Below are 22,581 nucleotides of genomic sequence, written 5' to 3'. Positions count from 1 at the left end.
ATTCTCCAATCATTAAACTTCATCAAAATTCTGTTGCCGAAGCCAATTACTGTTTAATTACTGATTGCACCAAAAGAACATTACAAATGTGCTAGAACTCTGCTTTCATGCCTCTGGCTGGAATTATTTTCATAGCATTCCAAAAACCTACAGTGTCCATGAGTCAGAGAGGCTCATGGGTAATAGATAATGGCCCAAACAAGTGACATTTAACAGACTAAACCAAAAAAAACAAAAAAAACCCCCACTACATTGTTACTGAATCTGTGCCATATTGGACCAACAGCATCAAGTTTGATATTAACTATAATGAAACACTCAAAGGCACCTTTGGGTGGATTTGCATTCATCTCTCTCTATCACAAACAAACACACACATACTTGTCAGACATGATGAATAAACTGTGTGTTTCATCACTGAGACCTCACATACAGTTGTCTGTGAGCCGTATGTTTAGCAGAGGAAAACCACAAACCAGCTTTAAAGTTCATGACATTTATCAAGTTGAACTGATAACAGCTGATTTAGTTGCAGTTGATTACTTTCATAGTCAACAGTGTAATCCAGCATTTTTCAACAATGTTGAACACCAAACATAACTTTGTTGTGCAGAAAATGATGAAGTAGTTCAATGTGTGACAAAATTTGCTGCAATTTTTTTTTTTTTTTCACCCATACATGAACCTCACTTAGACACAAGCAATACTGGTGGTTAAAGTGTCTATAACTGTTCTATAACTTTTTAAAACACAAACTGCAACACATAGGTTGTTGGAACTGACTCTGAGAGTTAGGATTAGACACTATGAAATGAATGAAAAAATACAATGTTCTTTTGACTGTGCAGCCTGAGCTCAATTAAATTTCCATCACTGGCATTTAAATCTTGATTTGTGATCAAATGATCAAACTGTTGGTGGATCCTACAGGAGCTGGAGAGTAGAACAAAAGCCCTGCAGGATAAATATGAGGATCTGAAGAAAGAGGTGGCCCAGAGACAACAGGAAGTCAGGTATTTCATTTCTAAGCTTTTAATTTCGCTTTCTCCAGTTGGTGTGACTGTTTTCCATGTCTTCATTACACTGTCTTTGTTTGTGTCTCTTTATATCTTTTCATTTTTGTGCGCTTTTATGTCTTGTCAGTTGAATACATTAAGAAGCACTGCAGCTGAATCTTTTAAGTGCTGTTAATCACCATTTTTTAGAAGATAAATGAACTTTTGTGTGTATCATGTTCTCACTCCCTGCACAGGAGTCTGATGGAAGATGTGGAAACCCATGAAACTCTAATATTGAAAGAACAGAGAGAGCTGGAGGACCAGAAAGGGATCATAGAGCTCAAAGAGGTCTGTGTGTGCTAGCATGTGTGTGTGAATGGGCATAGCTTATAGCACATCATCAGTAAAATAATCATCTGCTTTCTTACATTTGTGTGTGCATGTGTCTCTGTGTGTGTTATAAGGCTGAGAAAGCCCGTCTCATCGGCGTACCTGACCAGATTTTAGAGAAGACTGAAGGGAAACGCTCTAAGAGGGAGTAAGTACATTTAACCCGATAATACTCTTTATCGGGGAACAGAAGGAAAGTTAATGTTTCAAACACCAGGAACAAAAATGAGCAAATTTGGCAAGACAACACTAAGAGGAAAATACAGTAGAAACACCTTTTGAAAATTAAGTCACCCTCGGTTTCCTCTCTGACACATCTTTCCCGCCGCACTCCTTTTGATGTACAGTAGACTTTGCAATTCTGTGGAGAGGAATATTTTAGTTCAAATAATGGAGTGAAAAATAAGATACTATTTGTAACCACAGTCAAATTACTTTAAAGAAGTTGAAAGTGGCAATCCTTCTCATGTAATAAAAATGACAACCATATGTATCAGCAGCCATCATTAATTTCATATTTAAGTGTAGCTGCAGTCAAAAACCCACTAATCGCCAAAGAATAGTTCCACTTGTACCCTCACTGCATTCTCTCTTTATGTTTATTTCAAATGAATATTTGGCTCGCAAGTGATGCAGTGGAGTCGTCTGTATGAGCCATGTGAGCTATGACTCGTGATTTGAAATTCACAGAGCTGAATGCTACTGGGGGTTGTGTGTAAAAGATGGATGCGCATGCTGCTATTTCATAAGATACACACTCTTACAGGGCAACTGTGGAGTGATAAAAGGATACTGTTATGTTGATGGTATACATGGTGTTATATTTCTTTGAATGTGTGTTCTTTGCAAGTTAAAATGTTTCTATTCCTCCCATGCAAACACGTTAGGGCTGCAATGAAGAAAATAGAAGCACTAAACACAGAGATTTCAGAAATGGAGCAGCAAGTGAAGGAGGTGGAAGAGTGTAATCAGTCCCTCAGGATGAAGAAGAAGGAGGTGATGCAGGAACTGGATGCTCTCCAGGCCCAAGTAGAGGCTGGTCAGACGAAGTGCAGAGGGCTGCTGAAAGAACAGGAGATCAACAGGGAGGAGGAGGCTGAATTCATTGGCAGCAGGTACAAAAGTGTCGCAAGGGCATTTGAATGAAAAAAAAAAAGCCATTTAATTATATACATAAATTAACATAGAAATACAATATTTGATTTGGTGTTTTAGAGCTGGGAGAGAGGCTTTTGCGCTGCGTTTTCAGGCATGTCAATGTGTGTTTTTCATCACCAGAGGTATCCTGGAAATGAAGCTGCAGAACATCAGGTGTGACAGACAGCACCTGTATGAGAGCCAATCTGTGCAGCTGAGAGAGAAAAATAGGTACAGACTGATGTCAAACAGAGCTCTATCACACATGTAAATGAGTCTCCACAGATCCATAAACCTCAGTAATTACACACTGTGTGTAGGAGCTTTTGCGCTTACACCTTACCTTCCATTGCTTTTTGAGACATTCAGTCAAAGAGCTTGTGGTTCTCATCACCAACAAATGTTAATCTTGTCAGCTAGCTGCTGTACTCTTCAGTATGTGTGTACATTTTTTCTGTAAATTGTACTACACAAAGTGTACATTTTTGCGTGAGTGTATGATGTTTTTTTGTAATAGTTTAATAGAAGACCAAAAAAGTTCAAAGCATCTCTTTAGTTGCATTCCATATTTGACAAGAATTGATATATCATATTATGAGCCAATTTTGAGACAATTAATTTCAGCTGAAAAGTACAGGAGGATTTAGCCTTGTGATGTTGATAAATATTTAAAAGGTGCCTGTGTTTTTCCACAGGCAGATGCAAGCCCTCAAGAGAATGGAGCATGCATTGACCATGGCTACTGAGCAGCTAGAACACATGCAATCTATCTACAATGAATTACAGGCAAAGGTGATCTGTTGTTTGTTACTTTCAATGACCAAGGAAGAAACATCTGCCCAGAGTTGTTTAGGATTGTTAATGAGTGGTGTTACATTTTTTTGCATCTGGAAGATTTTGTTACAGTTCCCGGGAATATGTTTTAAATAGTGTAAAACTACTTTTGTACATGTAACACCTAATTGCTGCTTGGAAATATACAGATTTTACCAGTAAACCTCACAATGTTAAACACATACTCCTCATGGTTTTACTGGTAGTGGCAATTGGTTTGGAATATTTTCAAGGCTTTTGCACAGGTGTGGGAACATTTTGATAGTAAATGTCATGGTGCCAATAATAAACACATTAAGTCGTTAATCTGCATTAACACTAGAAGCAATTTGTTATTCCAGAGCTTCCTGTATTTTTACTGATGTTGACAGTTTTGAAAAAGACAAAAAGAACAGAAAGAGAGTGATGGGAAATGAATCAGCACATCTCACAAGCACATAATATGAAAGGAAATCATTATGACACATCAGGGAATTCACACACGTAGGAAACATTGAAAACAATGCAGTTGTACAGTAGGATTCATTCATTCACTCATCTCTAAGCAGTAATTACTCTCACATGGTAAGTATAAACATAAATTTGGCTGTTTAGACGAGGATTCAACAGTCTGTGGGTTCACCACAAAAATCCATCACGTTTAAAACAAATAGGATGTGATTGATGGGTTTAATATTTACACAACATTGTGTTCTATTCTTTACACAGCATGATGGCTAATATTGATTAGTATTAAGTGCTGATGTACTGTATGTAGTTGAAATAAAATTGTATTGTATTGTCTTTAAAACGCTTAAACCTATTGATGTAGTATTATTCTTCTTCCAGGGACTGACAGTTTTTAAATATGGAGTGGTTTAGCTCAGACTACTAAATTGAGGCCCTGCAACCCTGCAGAGAGAGGCAATCCCAAAAGCCCGAAGGCATTCATTTTTTATAAGTTTCAGTGAATACTTCCAGTGTCACTGGATCCAAACGTTATACAACAGGCCCCAGGGAAACTCTGATATATAGTATTAATTATTTTGCAGTCAATGTTTAATGTGGGATTGAATATGCACTGACTGAATTTGATATGAAATTTGGTAATCTTTACACTGGATCCTCATGGTCTTTCCATCCTCGGTACATAAAGTCTAAAGGACTATAATCAGCTGATAATAATGGAATTTACAGCCTATCTGCAATTGAGGAGGGACTACAGCAGATGTTAAATCTCCTTGCACACTGAAAATCTCAACATACTTTTGAAGTTTACTTTCTAACTTGAATTTCCAGTTGGATGCTGTTCCCAAAAGAGAGGCCAGTATTCAGCAGAGGATGGAGCTTCAGAAAGAGGTGGATGCTCTCAAAGTCAGCTTTGAAAAACAGGTGGGAACAATGTGCATGGATGGACACAATATACTGTAGTTAGCAGCTGTAAAATGTAATACAATCTACTGCAGTAGCCCTCTAACAACTCTATCTTGGTGGAGCCTGTAATTTCATTTTTGTTCGAAAATGTGATAGCAAAGTGTTGAATCAACTATATCTTAGTTTTAAAATATATGAACTTTTTTTCACTTCTTGTCACCTGCACCTGAAGTTTTATGTTTAAAGTTCTTTTGAAGTTTTTCATTTTTTAGTGTCACATAGACATACAAAACTTTAATGATCCCTTTGGGGAAAATCCTGCACATTGGACAGAGAAGTTTCAGTATCCCTCCTCTATTCATCATCGTTGTATCAACGACTTTTAGTCCACTTTACTGTCTCATTCTGCGGTCAGTAACCAGCAACTTCCACTGAATAGTCATGAGATTTTTCAGATGAGAACATCCCAAAATTTGTTCCCAACCAGCTATCAGTGGCTGAGGAGGAGAGCCAGAAAAAGCAGCAGTATGGGATGATTCAGGAGCTGCTGAGGGAGTCAAACCACCTCAGAGAAGAACTCCATAACCTCAGATGTCTGAGACAGATCAAAGCCGAGGAGAGGGGCCAGAAGCACCGTGAACTGCTTAGAGCTGAGGTGCAACACAAACACACACAAACAACACACACAATCAGCTACATGCACCCACAGAAAGGTCTATTTGAATCAAGTTTTGATGTCTTCATTATTGCATATAACATATGCAGACACACATGTGCGTATTTTAGGCACAAAAGTATCAAAAACATCAAAGAGGAACTAAAGTAGGTTTAGTTTGATGATAGTGTGACAGGAGAGCAACCAAAAATGAGCAAAATCCAAAGAGTGTAAATGTCACAACAATGTGATCATTTCAGAATGACCTCAAAAAATATACAGAAACTAGGCAATTTTAGTTCTGCCAAAATGCCTTCCTTAGACTCTTCAATTTGGCAGAAATAACTTTCCAGGAGATTCTTCCTTGTGACTACGGATTCATGGAGTCTCCTACCTGCTGAATCAGTGAATTCAGAAAACTGTACACTAAAGCAGGACTGCTAGTTCAGCTAGTGTATTTACTGTTTGTTCTTCATTTATTCAAAGTGTCAGAAGTTGCTACAGTATTAAAAAATATACACCAACGAATACGGTTGAAGGTTGACGTCTGTGAGTCTGTGATGAATATGCAGTTTTACCTGTGTATCTCTGTCCACAGCAACTGAACCAGCTTATTCAGCACGAGCTGCATGAGAAAGACCTGATCATCATGGAACATAACAAGCTGAATACTATGCTACAGCGCAGGTGTCACTGTTGTTCTCTCTTCTGGTTTCTTAATCAGCCACCTTTCATTAAACGCAAACGTGTGTGTGACGAGAAGAGGATTTTGGTTACAGAGAAGCTACTAGGTTGTTAATAGGTAGCATTAGAGGAAGCATAATAACCTCCTTCTCTGTCACTGTCTTCATGTTTCCTGTCTGTCGCTCTCTTAATCCCTCTCATGCTGTATCTTTCTTATTGTATAATGTGGAGATAAATCTTAATATTTCATTGGACAATTCACAATCTTTAAGTAAATGTCACTACAGATTGCTTTTTCCATTATATTCATTGGCAGGAATAGTGTTCCCGCATCCAGGGTCAGCTGGTACCTGTACATTTTGTCCACAGTTTTAGCATCAGTGTGAGCAGCAAATTGATTCCTATATTACCTTCCAGTAAATTGATGTCACCAGTTCCTGAACCGATAATTGATTCTATTACTATTGCATCTGGTAACACCCAGTAAAAGAGCAGACTCGAACAGTACACTCAATTTAGGTCATGACCACAGACTACACTCTGAGCAAAGTAAGGACAGGATGATAATTAAATATTGTGTGTCCTCTCTGTTGGCAATCATTGTTCACAACTTACATCTTACATGAATGGTAAATTGAGATTTACTGAAAGGAAAAGTCACACAGCTTGAGACTAGTTGTGTCATAAAAAAATTGATTCACTGATAATTAATCATGAAGATAAATAGGACTTTTTACAAGTGTTATCCTTCTTTAGTTCATATTTTATCAGATTGACTTTTTAACCTATTAACATATTAAGTTTTCTGGCCACTTGATTTCAGTTCAGTCAGCCATTGACAACTGTCATATCTATGGATATTAACCCTACAGTACCTTGCAAGATGCTAAACAAAGAGTCAATGTGTTTTACAGCTACCACTCTTAATTGTAGCCAGACTTTTTAATGCAGATCAAGAATGGGTTCATTGCTTATCAGTGTTTTTCCCCCTCAGAATATTACAGTATTCTAAACTGTGCGACATGATTATGCAAGAGAAGATTAAGTACTTCGAGCTGAAGCAGATCGCCTCACAGTCTATCACAGAGCTGACAGAGCAGGTTAAAGTCCTGGAAAACGAGATGGCGATCCAACGCACCATTGTCGTCAACAAGGACAGGTGTGTACATGTGTTTTGTTGTAAGTACAGCCAAATAACACATACTAATGCAGATGAGAAGGCATACAAATCCATAATGAAATACAGTAAAAGCTCTGCAACAAATGATGCCTTTGTTAAATGCTATGAGGTTGATGTGTGAAGACGTGTAATTGCCACTGAAGCTACTATATCTTACTCCTTTTTTTCTGTATATTTTTGATATATTTCTTTGTGTGTGTCCGTTTATGTGTCTCCATTTCAGATCACTCACAAAAGCTCGTATGAGGCTCTCTAGTAGCTCCAAAATGAGGGACAAATTGCGTAATGACATCTCCAAGGTCCAGGCAGACACACACAGCCACAGAGACAAGATCAGACTAAACACACAGTTGGAAACCACACTTTGGATCTTCTTTGCCATAGGCCAGCATCACAAATTAAAAATTAAACAGTTTAAATAAAGAGAATAAACATATTACAGAGAGTAGTATGATTCAGGCAGAGATAAGGAGTTGAAAAAGCTGTTGAGTTGTTTTGAGTAACCTCAAAATTTCTAAATTCCGTAAACCTTGTTTTAGACAGCTGTAGTGTCAAACTCACATCCAGCCTCCCATGTGTTTATCTTTGTGTGTTTCATAAAACACTTAAGATTATGACACAAACAGTTCAGAGATTACAAGTTTTTGAACTTTTTTGTTGTCCACTGTAGAATTCATTGTCTAGCACTATCAAGTTGAAGTATTTCTTTGTATTTAAAAGCATTAGTATGCATTAGGACTGTTTTTAAAAAAAAAAATTTATGTAACATCTTCCAGGTGGCATGGAAGCACAGTCAGATCAGTCAGCAGAGTGAGAACAACAAACTGGAGTTGGTCAAACTCACACAAATGATCAACCTCCAGGAGCAGGCGCTTCTGGAAATTAGCAAGAATCATGAGACTGCAATACAGCGCCGCAATTTTCTGTAGGTTACAAGTCTGAAGTTTACACAATTTTACCTGAATTCATGTAGAGGATCTAAACTACATACATCAAATGATGTTTGTGCCTCGGTGTGTGTGTCACCTACAGTGGCATTCAGCTCCTGGAGCATGAGGAGGTGTTGTTCAACTACTACGAGAAGGTGAACATCCAAGAGGCGGCCATCACTAAGGGCAACATGGCCCTGGAGACAATGGAGAAGGAGATGCGAGACTTGCAGTTAGCCATCAACGAGGAGAAGAGACAGATAGACCTGAAGAAGAAGGAGGTGCCCCTCAAGAGAAAGCTGGAGGGAGAGGTCACCATGTTGCAGATAGAGGTAGGAAAAGCATCAACCTATACACTCATGCACATTCTCACACAGACATTTGTTGACAGTCTGTAGTTCTACACTGATAGAACAAAAAATAACTTAAAGAGAAGAAGTAATCTGACCAAACTTATAGAATTGCAAACTAATTAGTGGAAAAAAGTGGGTGGAAAGATGTATGCCTACTTATGAGGATGGGTAAAAGACATGTTTAATGGAAATCCTTCCTTAAAATCTTTTCTGTTGCTTAAACACTGATGCAATTGTCATGGTGCAAGTCTCCCAACACCCACTTCTCCTTTCTCAGTCTTTTCTCTCATTTCTTGGGAACAGGAGAAAAAAACACTTTCTTTTTTAAAAATGTGATGAAATGACATCTGCTATGAATAGAACCTACTGAATAGTTCCCAAATGTTACAGCAAAGGGGCACTATAGTACTGAACAGCTTTGTGCTTTTTATTTTTTTTACAAGAGCTAGCTTTATTGACTGCACCACATATATTATTATCCTGTCACTGCATACAGAAGCTTTTGTTGGTGCTCTATATGTTCTATAGCACCCCAACAGTTTCCCAAGAGTGGCTCTGCTAATATAGCCACTAATTTGCGTAGACTGGGCTAATAGTATACTGCTGTCCAAATGTCCCCAATGTCCAAGTTCAGCATGAACTTGGACATTGGATGTTGCTTAGCTTCTTGGCTTCAAATTCCTGTCTGCAAGTAGTTAGAACTGTCAATTAGAGCTTACTGTTGTGATCAGATAATAAAATTTGCACTGAAAAGACAGATTGTGTGTGTCTGCAAAATCTTCCTTGGTATCTTCTGGTAAATTCAGTGTCTGTGTGTGTCTGTGTTTGTATGCATGTCAGTGTCTGAAAGCCAGAGACTTTATCCAACAGTGCTTCACACGGCTGTCCAACTAGGTCTAAAAAAGCAATCAAACAACAATAAGAGCAATCATTTTAGACATTAATGTGATTTATATGATGTCAGTGGAAAAACCTCATAGGATCTTAGGAAGAAGATGAATGAGCATACAAGAATTTTACTTGTCTAGGGTATTGCAGGCTATTGTTCAACTTTATCTGTATCTTTGTCAAACTAGGGGAACTCCAAAAGAACAAGCTCCAGACAATACTTAGTTTCACTCAAAACACTACTGATAAGCAGATCTCTTTTTTGAAATACTTTCAAAGCTTCATCTTATAATGAGACTATTCAACGCTCTTGTAAATACACTGTGTAGGAGGGCTTTATTCTTAATCTAATGAAGAGACTCAATGCTCATATTCTACTTTGTTTATATATATATATATATAAATATGTGTTTTGGTTTCTTCAACATTACTCTATGTCTGTAAGCTGACTTTGATCACTCATCAAAAACGTTCAGTTTAGAGCCTCGTTTTCAGAGCTGATACCCTCCTTTCATGTTGTTAAGGTGAACTGACTGTTGTCGAATATCCTCAGAAGTATGAACGGAGAAAGAAAACTTATTTTTGCTCCTTAAACTCTACAGACAGACATGCAGAAAGAAGATGAAGATCTAAACCGAGAGGGACAGACCCAAACAACCATACACTAGTTTCACAGAAACAGACTGAGACACACATGAATAAACAAAATAAAATCACAAACATATTCAAGCAACTCTGCAATGCGTGGAGAATGAGAGACACACAGAAGGAGAGAGATTTGAGAGAGGCACACAAACACACACACGTGCTGAGTTTCCCTGCCAGTGGATGCGTCTTGGGATTGGGTGTGATGCTGCTCTGAATCAGAGTGCCTATGTTTGACTTTCTGCTGGACCACAATTCTTACATCTGAGTCTTGTGCTCTTTTGGATGAATACAGTGTTGGAACAGATATCACCATGTGCTGTTCGTTTGTAGAATGCCCCTTTCCCTTCTCTCCATCTGTTTACTCCTTCTGCTGTTTATGAGTTGCTACAAAGGGCACTGTTGGTGCGATCTTTTTTCTACAACTCTTATTTTCTGTTGTTTGTCTCATATTTAGTTTCTTTACTCTTTTCCTCCTTGCCTTTGTCTGACCATCCCTCCTTTCGTTGTTCCCTTGAGACATTCTTATGGTTTTTGTTTCACTTGGAATAACTTTCTACCCATCCTTGCTTCCCAACATTTTTTTTCTCCAGTCTATCTCCCCTTCCCTCTTTCCCTTTCTGACTGACCTTGCATTTGGCAGTAAAATAAGTAGATTCCTTCCTACTTTTCTTGCTTCCTTCCTTATTTTTTGTTGGTCAGTCCACCACTTTGGTCCAGACTGAAATATCTCAACATCTATTGGTTGGATTGCCATGAAGTTTTGTACAGATATTCGTGGTCCCCAGAGGATGAAGCCAACTGACCAATCCTTTGATTTTTCATCCAGGGCACTAGCAGGTCCACTTATCCAGTGAAATAACTCCACATCTACTTGGATTGGCATACATTATTTATTGACATTCATGGTTCTCAGAGGATGTATCCAAATGACTTTGATCACGTGACATTTCCTCTAGTGCCACCATGAGGTTGACATTTGTGGTTTTGAGTAAAATATCTCAACAACTATGGTATGAATTGCCATGAAATTTGGTCCAGAGATTCAGGTTCCCCTCAGGCTGAATTCTATTACCGTTGGTGATCCCCTGACGTTTTATGTAGCACCATTGTGACTTTCCTTACACTCCCTGATTAGTGTATCAGTCCATCTTTATTTTCATCCATTCATCCAGTCATTCCATATGTATGCCTCTCCTCTGTGTGTAAATAGCAAATCATTTTCTAAATCACCGTTTTCCTTTGACACTGCCATCTAGCTCCCCTGCACACAAAAAGTGAATCACAGGTCTCTTTCCTATATCAGAAGGCTTGCCAGCTCAATTCATTTTCCCTGCAAATTCATTCTGTATGCGAATTCAATCTCCATGCATCTGCCTTGCTGTCGATTTATCATATATATTGTGTATTTTGTATTCATCTGTGACCAGTTTATCTGTTCATTGCAGACGAACCCCACCCCTCCCTTTGATGGGAAATTTTGACAAAGATAGATTGGGCCATCTGTGAGACTATTGAAGTTCAATATACTCTGAGGCTTTCATTTTCTCTGAGGAATTTTAATTGCTGCAAAATACGCAGAGGTTGGTGTTGGATTCTGAATTTACTACTCATTTATGAGTTGCTGGGACATCAACATCTCAAACACACATACAGGTACACACGCATCTGCGCACACTGAGATCAGTGAAGTTGCGATAATACCCTTGGAGCAACATCTGAATATTGTTGAACAGCCCTCTAATGACTAGCTAGACTTCTGTTCTGTTCTGTAGTCATGCACAATATCACAAAAACACAGACAGCGATATATTTAGAACATAGAACATACACAAAGTCAGTTATGGAACGAGATTTTAAAAGAGGGAGGGGCTGATGACATACTGAACTGTCCCTACAGTGGTGAGTCATATTGCTTTGTCTGTCCGTCTCTTAAATCTTTGTCCAACATGTTGGGAACTTATTACCATGGTGAAACTCACCATGAATTGTGTCTTGATAGACAAGCGGGTGTGTTGAAGTTAGGGAAGTGTATGTGTGTTTTATGTGAGAGACTAAAGTCAGATAGGTAGAGAGCAAGCCAGTAAAGCAGGCACAATAAAGAAAAAGACAGATAATAGTATGACTTGTAATTCTTTTTGTGTGGTGTATGAAACCTCACTCTAAAACTGTTGAAAGTCACTTGGTAACTCAACTCTTAAATCTGACCTCTCTTTAGACCGCTGCCAAACTTTCTAACTCACTAACGTGTCAAAGTTGGGATGCATCCCAAATGTAGTCATGACAGCATTACAGTAGTCCAGTGATGACATCTAATTGTAGGACCACCAGTAAGTTAGCTCCTACAGAAGGTTCCTTCAGCAGATTTCTTGTGGAATTTTTGTATCAGCTTGAAGACATAAAGAAAACCCACCTTTTACCACATTTAAATACTTAAAATTGAAATCTAATATCATTTTGTTATACCCCAGGCTGTTGTAAACCAACAGACTCCATTTTTGTCCATTTTTTATAATTGATTTTATTTTGATTTAGATTGATTGATTGATTTAGAGTTTTCTGACTTAGGGTTTCTGAGTATTATCAATTAAAAGTCAGAGATTCTGACATTCTGTTAGGCAGATGGAAGTCTAGCCCGTAAATGTCCACAGCATCTATGAATATGTTCCATATTTTGATGAATATCTTGATATTGTCAGGTAGGGTATGGGTCAACTTCTCCAATTCTCCATTTTCTCTGAAAGGTATACATACCACCTCATTAAACTTCCACTGAAATCAAAGAATTAAATTCAGTCTTTCTTGCTATATAATGTCTGAGAATATATTTAACTAATATTAACAAGGTTAAGTTTTGCACTGGGTCATACCTCCAAATAATATACAGTCACTGATTAGTTCTAAGGTTATGTATGCCCTGGCCCCTGCTCATCTTTTAAGGTCTTGTGAGCCTTGATGTTGCCTGAGGTCCTCTGCAGGCAGGGACTTTACCTTATAACTATTCCTGTATCCCAATTAGTTGTCAGAGGTTTCAAGGCTGTGGACTGATTTGCCTGAGGAGTCCAGGTCAGCAGAGTAGCCTCTTTTATACAGCCTGGTCAAGGCGGGAATGTTGCATCTTTATTCCGTCTCGCCGCTCTGTATAAAAGGATATGAACACGGAATTGGGGGCATTTTTGTTCCAGCAATAAGCGGAGGTAGTCACAGACCCGGATCGACATCTGTGTAAAAGGGAGAGCTGACATGGCGGGACAGACGCAGATGCTGTTGTGTTGCACATCATGCCTCTGATTTTGGAACACAGCTGTCTAAAATCACACACTGGGGCAGCATAGTGCCGACTTTGTATGTTTCAGTGTAAGAAGCAAAGCCGGCATAATGAGGGGTCTTCTTAACAGCAATATAGTGGGATCTCTGTTTAAAAGAGGCTAGTATCATCTTTCAAATCTCTCCTAATAAGATTTATGTAGTATTTACTATAATGTCTTTTATAGCCCTCAACTTTGAATTATGTTTTATCCCAGTTACCTTATCTGATGTTGTTTTTGCAGAGTTTATTAGGATGGTTGTTTGTGTGATGTCAAGTATATGTTTGCGAGGTTGTGAATGAGTGTTATTCCATCATTGTGCCCCAAAAATCCACTCTGCTTTAGGTCCTGCTCACTCAAAACAAAACCAACAGCTGACTTGGGTATTCTCCTCACCAAGGTTACGTCAGATTGACATTACCAGTGTAAATCAGTTAACCAGTATCGTGTGTTTCCAATATTTTCTAATATTCTAATATTTATGCAGAATCCAAGTTAAAAATGTATATTTTCATAACTAATTATAATGTATTCCTCATTTAAGAAAGCTTCAGTTCGGCTCCTCTGCTCACATTGCGCTTATTAGCCTTACATAACCTTATTATGATTATGATTTTACTACCGTTACTTAACTGACCTTTCTGCTTTACTGATCTGTCCCTTTGTCTTTTCTGTCTTGTAATTGTGAGGCACTCTGTAGCCCATTTTTGTATTATTTGTATTTATTATTACACTGTTAAATATGCAGTGTGCCATCTATTATTTGGTTTTGTAAGCCATCATGTTAACTACTAACTGAGCTGAAATTATGTAAATTATATGCAAACTGTGTTCTGCGTGGATGCTGTCATATGTACAGTGGTTTATGGCATTCTTGAGCCAATAAAGCAGCTATTCTTTGTGAGTGTCAGATGAAGAAAACAGAGATGCAGGCAGGCAGAACGGGGACACTGATACAGAGACAGATTGATACAAAGAGAAAGACAAACAGCACATATGAGCAGAGGGAGAAGGACGGGTATAATGATGTTAAGAGTGAGGATAACACAGAGGAAAAGACTGATTGAAGAGTGGAGAGGGGAGAAAGAGAGTTACAGACATGCTGTATCCCCATCCATCATGTAGTGTTTAAATGGGTTAGGTTGGTTACATATGGGGGTGGAACACAAATCAATCATACTCAAAAATTAGGACTGGGCACACATCTGTCCCAGTTGGGTAATTGCAGATTCTGACGTCTAAAGAAGTTTATCTTCACTGAAAGCTTTGAAGTTTATTAAAACATCTTTGATGCGTGAGGTTCTTTGCACTGAAGAACCATTCTTCAGTCATTACATAGTGTAATTGTGGGATTTCTGAATTGTCTCCTTTTAAGCCAAACAATTAAAGTCAAACTGAAATTAAATTTTGGTCCCGACCGGGAAAGTCAGTGCTGGTAATTACTTGTGGGCAGACACTGAAAATAGTTTTAATATCACTTAATTTCCTTCAGCCATGTAAGCATTTATTCGAGGGCCAACAGTGTTATCTGTTGTTTAGTCTCTGGAACTCGTCTCTAGAACTACGTTTCTCTGTGACTCTGTAATGTACGTAGTGCTCAGGACAACTCGTTGCTGTGACTTTTGACGGTCAAATCGTTTGCCATCAAAAAACTGGACCCATCATCATTGTAGCTGAGGGGTCTTCTTAACGGCATCATAGGAATCATAGTTTACGTTGGCAGGCTAGGATAACTAGCTTCCACTCGATTAGAAGCTGGTTAGCCTGGAGCGCTAACTTTCACTTTTGGAGTTGGAATAAAGATTTATCAACACAATAGGTCATTCCAAGTGTTGAATGGTTCAAGTACTACTTTACCAGAGCTAAAAGGGAAAAAAAACTTGATATCAACCTTGACAGGCTATACAGGGATATGACGTGCTCCGGGCAGTAGCACACACAGGTAGTTGACAATGTGTCTCCTAGTTAGCCAGTCCTCAACTGTCAGTCACCCACTGCCATGGGGAATGTCCACCCAGAAGCTTGAAGCTTTCCACAGATATGTACAAAAAACCTTTCAATCCTCTTTTGAAAAATGGGAAAATATGCACAGTAGCTGCGGTATCATTTTAGTTTGTATTCTGTTACATAGAAAGTGCCAAGAATTCAAAATTCAATTCAACTTTAATTTGTGGTGTCACTATCATATTTTTCAGTTTGGTGACCTTCATTTGCAAATTCGCCATAAAATGGGAACATTTTCCCTGCTTTGTTACTTAACTTTGGTTTTGAAATTAAGCTCATCGCACCATGACCAAGGTTTTGTTTTCGGAGTCATATTCTCTGAAAACTGCAGATAACCCTGGTCCCTGTTGGTGAGCCCCAATTCCTGTTTCTCCACATGTCTTGTCTCTCTAATTCTGTTTTTCTTGTCTGCTTTCACATCCGATCTCTCGTTCCCTCTCTCACTCTGGCTGTCGTGCTGTATTTCCTTTTTTCTTCCTCACTGTATATTCCCCTGTCTGTCAGTCTTTTATCAGCATCTCTGAGTAGATCTGCTCCACTGTCATCTCTATCTCTGCTTTTCAGTCTATCAGCTGAACTCAACTTTTTTATTTCAATTTAAAAAAAAACAAAAAACTATTAAGTTAAAACTAGAGTCATATGACGTTGAGGGAGAAGTATCTTTTTAACAGGCAGGACACTTTAGCTACTTTAACTGCTTAATTCCATCTACAGTCCCTGCACCTGATTTCTTATTTATCTTTGTCTCCATAATCTAAATGGAACAACCTTTATTTCATGAAATAGACTGATTCCAGGTGCAGCCCTGACTTTGCTTTTACAGTGTTTTATTTTAAGTTTCGATATCCATAAGAAGATGTATTGTGGTTTTAAGTATCAAAAAACCATTGCAGTACAGTGTTACATCTCCTCTCTCGCGCCTCTCTCAGGAGCCTTTCTGTTTCTGAGCCTCTCTTCTGATTGGCTGCCATAAGTCCTGACAGCTTGTTTTACGGCACAGTTTTTTGAATACAGGCTATGTGCATTTCTCCGTGGAATCTATCGTTTTGATCCTTTCATAGTATTTATATAGCATCTAGACCTGCTTTATAATCAAAAAAGACATGGAAATCTCACTTTCTACAATATGGGACGTTTAATTATGTTTCTTTTGGCTGATTAATCATATAGTCTTAAAAATGTCAGAAAATTTATTCAAGCTTGGTGTTTGGTGCTATTTGAAGACTTCCAGAGTCTTTCTTTCTTTTAGACCGCTCGCTTTGACCAACAATACAAAACCAAAATTTATTTATCAACCCCTTAACATCAAGTTTCTTTAAATTTCCCCTCTAAGTACCTTACTCCACATCATCTGACATCATTGCATATATACAATATATATTCTGTATCCCCCAACTCTTTATTTAACTCTTCATTGCTGCATTCTTCTGTTAGATGGAAATAGTCTACAAGTCTTATGTCTCATTTTATACATATTTCCCCAAAACTCAATCTGACATATTTGCTATCTTTCAAAACTTTGGGATCCCCACTAGAATTTAAACTGAAGTTCTTTGTGTTTGAACAAAGCCTGGACCATCAACACAAGTTTGTACTGACTATTCTTTTGGGTTGACATTCATATAAAACAGTGAAAAAAACATAAAACATTCGAAGGTGTAACCATTGTAAAGTTTGGCATTTTTGCTTAATAGCTTAGATAAAAGGCCGCCTTTAGAGCTTTCTTGTGAACAAACAGAAGTTTCTGTTTACATTCAGTGTTACTCACCAAACCGCATTTTGTACGTCCTTAAGGTATAACAAATGTGTTGAATGCATTTCTTTTCTCATAAAACCTTTGCAAATCAGATTTTTTTTTTTTTTGTATTTTGAAACTTGTGTTGTTGACATCCATGTTTGCTGGCTTTGCCTTTGCCGGCACATTTCTTGAAGCGTCACCACCTGTAGATTAGTGGAAAAAGTTGAAACCATTGGAAGGTTGTGTATGAGCGTCCTTGTGCATTAGAGCAGACAAACATAACGAGGACCCTCTCAGATTGGTGCGGAGCGCGACAAGAGGTCACTCCACAAGGTACCTTTAATTAATGTTAATCAATAAATCATGGTGGCCCTACGTTTCTCACACTTTGCCAGTGACTTGTCGCCTAGGGGGAGGTAACTCCTGAATAGGCAGTGCATTTATCTGAGAAATATCTTGAGCAATTTTTAAAAATCCCCAGTGAAAAATTATCTTAGATTCCTGGAGGACAAGGCACTCAAAACACAGAGTAGCAGACTAATTCTATATTTCTTTGCTTTATACTCTAATCTTGTTTACTTATTAATTTGTGTGAAGTGTGTTGTCCTGTGGGAAAATACTCGAAAATATTTCGTTACTGGACAGCAATGACAGTGACTTGATGAGTACTGTTTGGCCTATATGAACAGTACATCTCAATACACTGTACGTGTAGGTGTATTGACTTGTAGTCTAGTCTTGCCTCTGTCTCACATTCTCCCTCAGCTTTCAGAAGCCAGGGACAGGACACTTGAAGGTCTGAATCGAACAGTGGATTACAGAGAGCTAAAAGGCAAAGACCCATCAACTGTAGAACTGGTCAAGAAAATCGAGCAGGTACCCAACAACACTGTAATGTTTTTTTTTTTTAAATATATTTTTTTTTAATTACAAAAGTTAACGTTTTGTCATAAGGATTTTAAATACTGTGTTCCAAGAGCATAATCATTCTGTCTCTGCGTGTGTATTTGTAGCTCGACGTGAGTCTAGCCGAACGCGAGAGGCAGCTGCTGGAAAAAGAGCTCCTCGTGCACCAGGTGACCCGGCTCTCAAAGCCACTCAGCAAGCAGGCAAAGAACTGCCAACAGGACAGACTCTCACTGGGAAAGAAGGTAGACAACCAGATCCACTTGCACACAGACAGAGATAAAGCTTAGCCCATATACACGCAAATCGAATAATATAGACACAAACAAAAGCTCCAGTGCAAAAGAATACACACTCAGATTAGCACACATGCAAATACACTTGTTATATCATTCAACTGTTCATTTATAGTTTAGTGTTTTACCTCTCTTTGATTCTCTCTCACAAACACACTCACACAGTGTTTGAAGAGCATGTGCGGCCCATGTGAGGAGCATGCAGAGTGGGCATTTAGGAGTTCACCGAGCATTATAACTTCCTCGAACTTGCACTTGTTCTGCCTCTGTATTTCTGTCTCTCTTAAAAACTATAAATAGCCTTAACAAAAGCTTGTGGAACAAAGTTCATTACATGTAATAGCTTGTGGAAGCATGTCATAATAACATGAACGTAGATAAATTTGAATTTGAAGTCCAAAGCTACCATATAAAAGATGTTAGTATATGTAACAAAAGAATCTAAGCTCAAAGATCAACTTGTAGTACAAGTAGCTGGAGTAATATCCAAATGAATTTTGATTCAATGTAAGATTAACTTATAATGTGTGTGTGTGTTGTCTACCGCCAGTTGAACGATCTCCGAACTCATATAATCAACACCAACAGCCGACTGATGGCGGTTTCTGCGGAACTTTCCATGAAGCAAGCTACTGCTTTGTCTCAACAACAAGAGATCAAAGAGAAAGAGCTCCAGGTCAGAGGTGGTCCCGGTCACTCACAGCTCATACCATGCACCAACAACAGAGTGATTCTGGAGTCCAAACTGTGATCTTAGTTGCACATTCTCCCCTCAGTCTCCCACTGTCTTTTCAATTTAATCCTGTCACTCTCCACTGAACGCAATCGAAAAGAGCAAAAGATGTCTCAATAATAATTTCTTACTTTGTCCTATCTTTCACCTATCTTTTGCACAGTAAAAGCAATTAAGAGGTAAACACAGAGAGACGAAATAGTAATCAAAAACAATTTTCATAAATGAGATTTAAAAAAAAAAAAATTCAATCAAGGTTATGTTAATGTTCAGCAACGGTGCTAAGCACTCACAGCCACCACTGGGCCTACAAGACTGTATCTGAACAATTCATTTTGTTGTTTGTGTACTGGCAGCCTGATAATCAGACCGGACTGTGACTTCATTTCACTTCGTCCTTTATTCGTATTTCATCCACTGAGAGAAGTGAAAAGAGGTAGCCAGGCTATGTCGGACCAAAAACATCTAGAGCAGCTGGCAGTTCGCGTATTAGTAACTTCTGTAACTATAGCAACCAAAAAGCGTTTTATTGTTGACATTTGAGTCACAAGTCCTAAAATATAAAATCCCTGACTTTCTGCCCTCCATTGTGTTTAAAAAAAAAAAAAAAAACCCAAAACTGATTCCGCAGAAACAGTAAGTTCATCTCTGTAAATGTCGGTTTTGTAACATTTGGTCTTAGCTTAGTGTTTAAATTAGAATGTTGCATTTAGCTAAGTGTGTAAAATTTTGTTTACATATAGCAAGTAACTATAGTAAGTATTTTATTGTACTGTTAATCAGTAAGCTAAAGCCATCTCTGCATAGCCATGCCATTATACTATGTTCAAGTTTTAAGCATGTAATGCCAGCTCTAGCTTTGTTTCCTGTCTTGTATCTGTAAACAGTCTTTTTGCCACTTGGTGACAGTTCACAAAAAAGCTGTAAACATAACACTGGCATATTATCGCCTTATAAAATTGTTATGGCTAACCTGTTAGCAAACAGTGGCCTGGCCACCTCAGTCATGTAAGTGCTGTATTCACACCACTTCTACCCTTGTTTTGGTCCTCCTACCAACTCCTGAGGGAAATATCTGGCTCTTAAGATGCAAAAATGTTTCCACCATGTTCAGCAGCTAACTGCTAACGCTGTCTGCTGTTTGGTGCTCGCCAGGCGCGGCGCAGTGGATTTTCAGAGCTTTTTTTTGCAGAAATAAGCTTCCTGTTGCGCCTGGGAATGATTAGAGCTCCTAGACTGAATCAAAACAGTAGAGATGTTGGCCGAAAACCCAATACATTGAGCTGAAAGATGCTAAATAGCACCGCAGAGCAGAGGAGAACTGCATACTTGGATGATAATTCTCAGTAAGGTTGTCACTACAGCCAGCCCCTTTCACATGACCCGTAGTCATTTGATACACAGCTAATATTAAAACATTGATTTGTGCAGCTTTAAGGTAAAATTATTGTAAACTAGTTGGTCATAGCCTGCATGTTTGCAAAAACTGTTTTACACTACCATCTTCAATTTAAATAAGAAATACAAATATTGTGTTTACAGTTTTAGACTTTTTTATTTTTTTTACAATAAATCTTGCCAATTTCAACATCTAGTGAAGGAGAGAGTTCAGCTGGCAGTATGTAAACAGTAGGATCAGTTTTGTAGGCAGCATGTCAAAACATACCCTGATTTTATTTAAGCTACATTTTCATTCAGATGTGGAGAGGCAATTCTTAACAAATCATTTTACTTCAGCTTTGATTGACATCCGGCAGTAACTCGTGCTACCAACCACTCGCGTTATCACTATTATTATTTTTTTTCTGGTTTCTTTTAAAATTCTGACACTGGTTTGAGGAGAAAGTCCCACTACTCTCTGTCTCAACGAAAAATTAAACTAATAAAAATGATTTCCCTCCAGCTGTATAAATGTTTCAAGAAATGCGTGTTAATAACCTGAAGATTCCCTGCAGCTGAAGTGTGGCTGCAGCGTGCTGCAGACACAACTACAAGTACAAAATGCAGAGGCATAACTATGCCCACATTCTGACACTAATATGGCCATCTGTTTTGGGGCGCAGCTAGAACTGAATCGAGCCAGCACAGTGCAGAGTGGTCGGAGTGATAGGAATACAAAGTGAATGTTTCTCTTGCGTCGCCCCTGTGCTTCCAGATGGACAGGTGCCAGCGGCGGCTGGAGCAGGGCCTGCCACCCTGCCCTGAGATAGAGGAGGAGTGGAGGAGGATGCTCCGGGACAAGAAGCGGAGGCAGAGGGACAAAGAGGAGAGAGAGAAGGTAAAAAGACACAAAGATCACTGGTCAAGAAGTAAGTAAGGCACTGAGGGATAAAAAAAAGATAATAGCATCACAAACAAAAAAGAAGTGGAGTGGGGACACGACGCGGGGCAAGAATCGATTAAGATTCTGAGGGACAAAAGGGCTGCTGCATACCTGAAAAAGCACAGACAGAGTGAAGTTAGTAGACACTATCCCCACACCCACAGAGACTAGACAGGAACTGGAGTGATTTTCAACACATGCACAACCATGGGACAAGAAGGGCAGACAGGCTGACAAACAGACACAAGAAAGGCAGGCATACAAGGATCAGTAGAATCTGTAACCAGTCCAGCTGTCTGCAGGCTGTCTGTTGTGATACTGATCTGTACTTTCTCACCCAATTTATTTCTGCTGAACCACAATACCCTGCATGCACATTGCTAACCCAGAAAACAGGAAGACACATACAGAAACTGATGCATTAGTGTGTATCTGATGGAAGAATTTAAGCTTTCTTCCACTTTTGGAGTCATTATTAATCATACGCTTCAAGTTTCGTCTTAAAATACAAATGTGCTTGTGAACCCGATAAAAGGAATTCATAGGCAGTGGCAGTTCCTGTTATGTTTTTGCATTCAAAGCCATTATTCCTTGTTTTTGTGTGCACTCCTTAGATCACATGCCAGCGGATAAACTGTTCATATGCATGAGAAAATCGCCATCTCTTTGAAGTCTGTGAGATTTAGGCACAGTTCATTTACATGCTGTTGTGGGGTGAAAGTCAAAGAGAGGACTGTAGTTACGTGAGGATGTGTGCATATTGGAATTTTTTATTTATTTATTTATTTATTTTTTCTCCCATCAGCACGAGTCAACCATGTTAACAAATTGATCCATCAGCCACGTTGGGTTCAGCCACTGTCTGTTTTTGACCAGCCGTATTTTAGTTTTATTAAGAAATTTTCTAGCCACAGTTAACATACAATGTACCAGCAAATGAGTGAATTCAGTTTTTTGTAGTTCAAAATTTTTCTGTGTAATATTTGTTAGGTTGTTGATGTGTTTACGTGTTATCAGATAATTAATTATAACACACTACTAGTCTTATTGTGCGAAGGTTTAATTTTCATTTTTTAAATAGTTTTACAACCTTAGCCCTTTGACAAAAGAATCATTTTATGATATATATACCGTTTGTTTGCTAAAAACCGCAGTTCCCAGATATTTTAGGACATTTTGCCCCAAAAGACAAAATCCTGTATATCACATCCTGCAGAGTGACTCTAA

The 22,581-nt window shown here is 38.5% G+C and overlaps 1 protein-coding gene across 3 annotated transcripts in view; it reads left to right on the top strand.

Annotated features, from left to right (window-relative positions):
• The window catches only part of ccdc146 (coiled-coil domain containing 146), a 45,819-nt gene that overhangs the window by 22,447 nt on the left and 791 nt on the right, over positions 1 to 22,581 (top strand). For 2 of the 3 annotated variants that reach the window (XM_040143130.1, XM_040143120.1), the window contains 17 exons: positions 931 to 1,013; positions 1,253 to 1,346; positions 1,463 to 1,536; positions 2,276 to 2,503; positions 2,667 to 2,756; positions 3,221 to 3,317; positions 4,638 to 4,730; positions 5,200 to 5,367; positions 5,966 to 6,054; positions 7,046 to 7,210; positions 7,455 to 7,530; positions 8,008 to 8,156; positions 8,264 to 8,492; positions 17,862 to 17,972; positions 18,110 to 18,247; positions 18,849 to 18,974; positions 21,187 to 21,309. In XM_040143130.1, coding sequence (XP_039999064.1) covers positions 931 to 1,013; positions 1,253 to 1,346; positions 1,463 to 1,536; positions 2,276 to 2,503; positions 2,667 to 2,756; positions 3,221 to 3,317; positions 4,638 to 4,730; positions 5,200 to 5,367; positions 5,966 to 6,054; positions 7,046 to 7,210; positions 7,455 to 7,530; positions 8,008 to 8,156; positions 8,264 to 8,492; positions 17,862 to 17,972; positions 18,110 to 18,247; positions 18,849 to 18,974; positions 21,187 to 21,309 — 2,133 coding nt within the window. The remainder of the gene's footprint in view (positions 1 to 930; positions 1,014 to 1,252; positions 1,347 to 1,462; positions 1,537 to 2,275; positions 2,504 to 2,666; positions 2,757 to 3,220; positions 3,318 to 4,637; positions 4,731 to 5,199; positions 5,368 to 5,965; positions 6,055 to 7,045; positions 7,211 to 7,454; positions 7,531 to 8,007; positions 8,157 to 8,263; positions 8,493 to 17,861; positions 17,973 to 18,109; positions 18,248 to 18,848; positions 18,975 to 21,186; positions 21,310 to 22,581) is intronic. The other variant, XM_040143139.1, reaches the window with a different exon arrangement.

This window comes from Xiphias gladius, chromosome 2 (assembly GCF_016859285.1).
Source record: "Xiphias gladius isolate SHS-SW01 ecotype Sanya breed wild chromosome 2, ASM1685928v1, whole genome shotgun sequence".
NCBI lineage: Eukaryota > Metazoa > Chordata > Actinopteri > Istiophoriformes > Xiphiidae > Xiphias > Xiphias gladius.
This window is presented reverse-complemented; position numbering and strand designations above follow the sequence as displayed.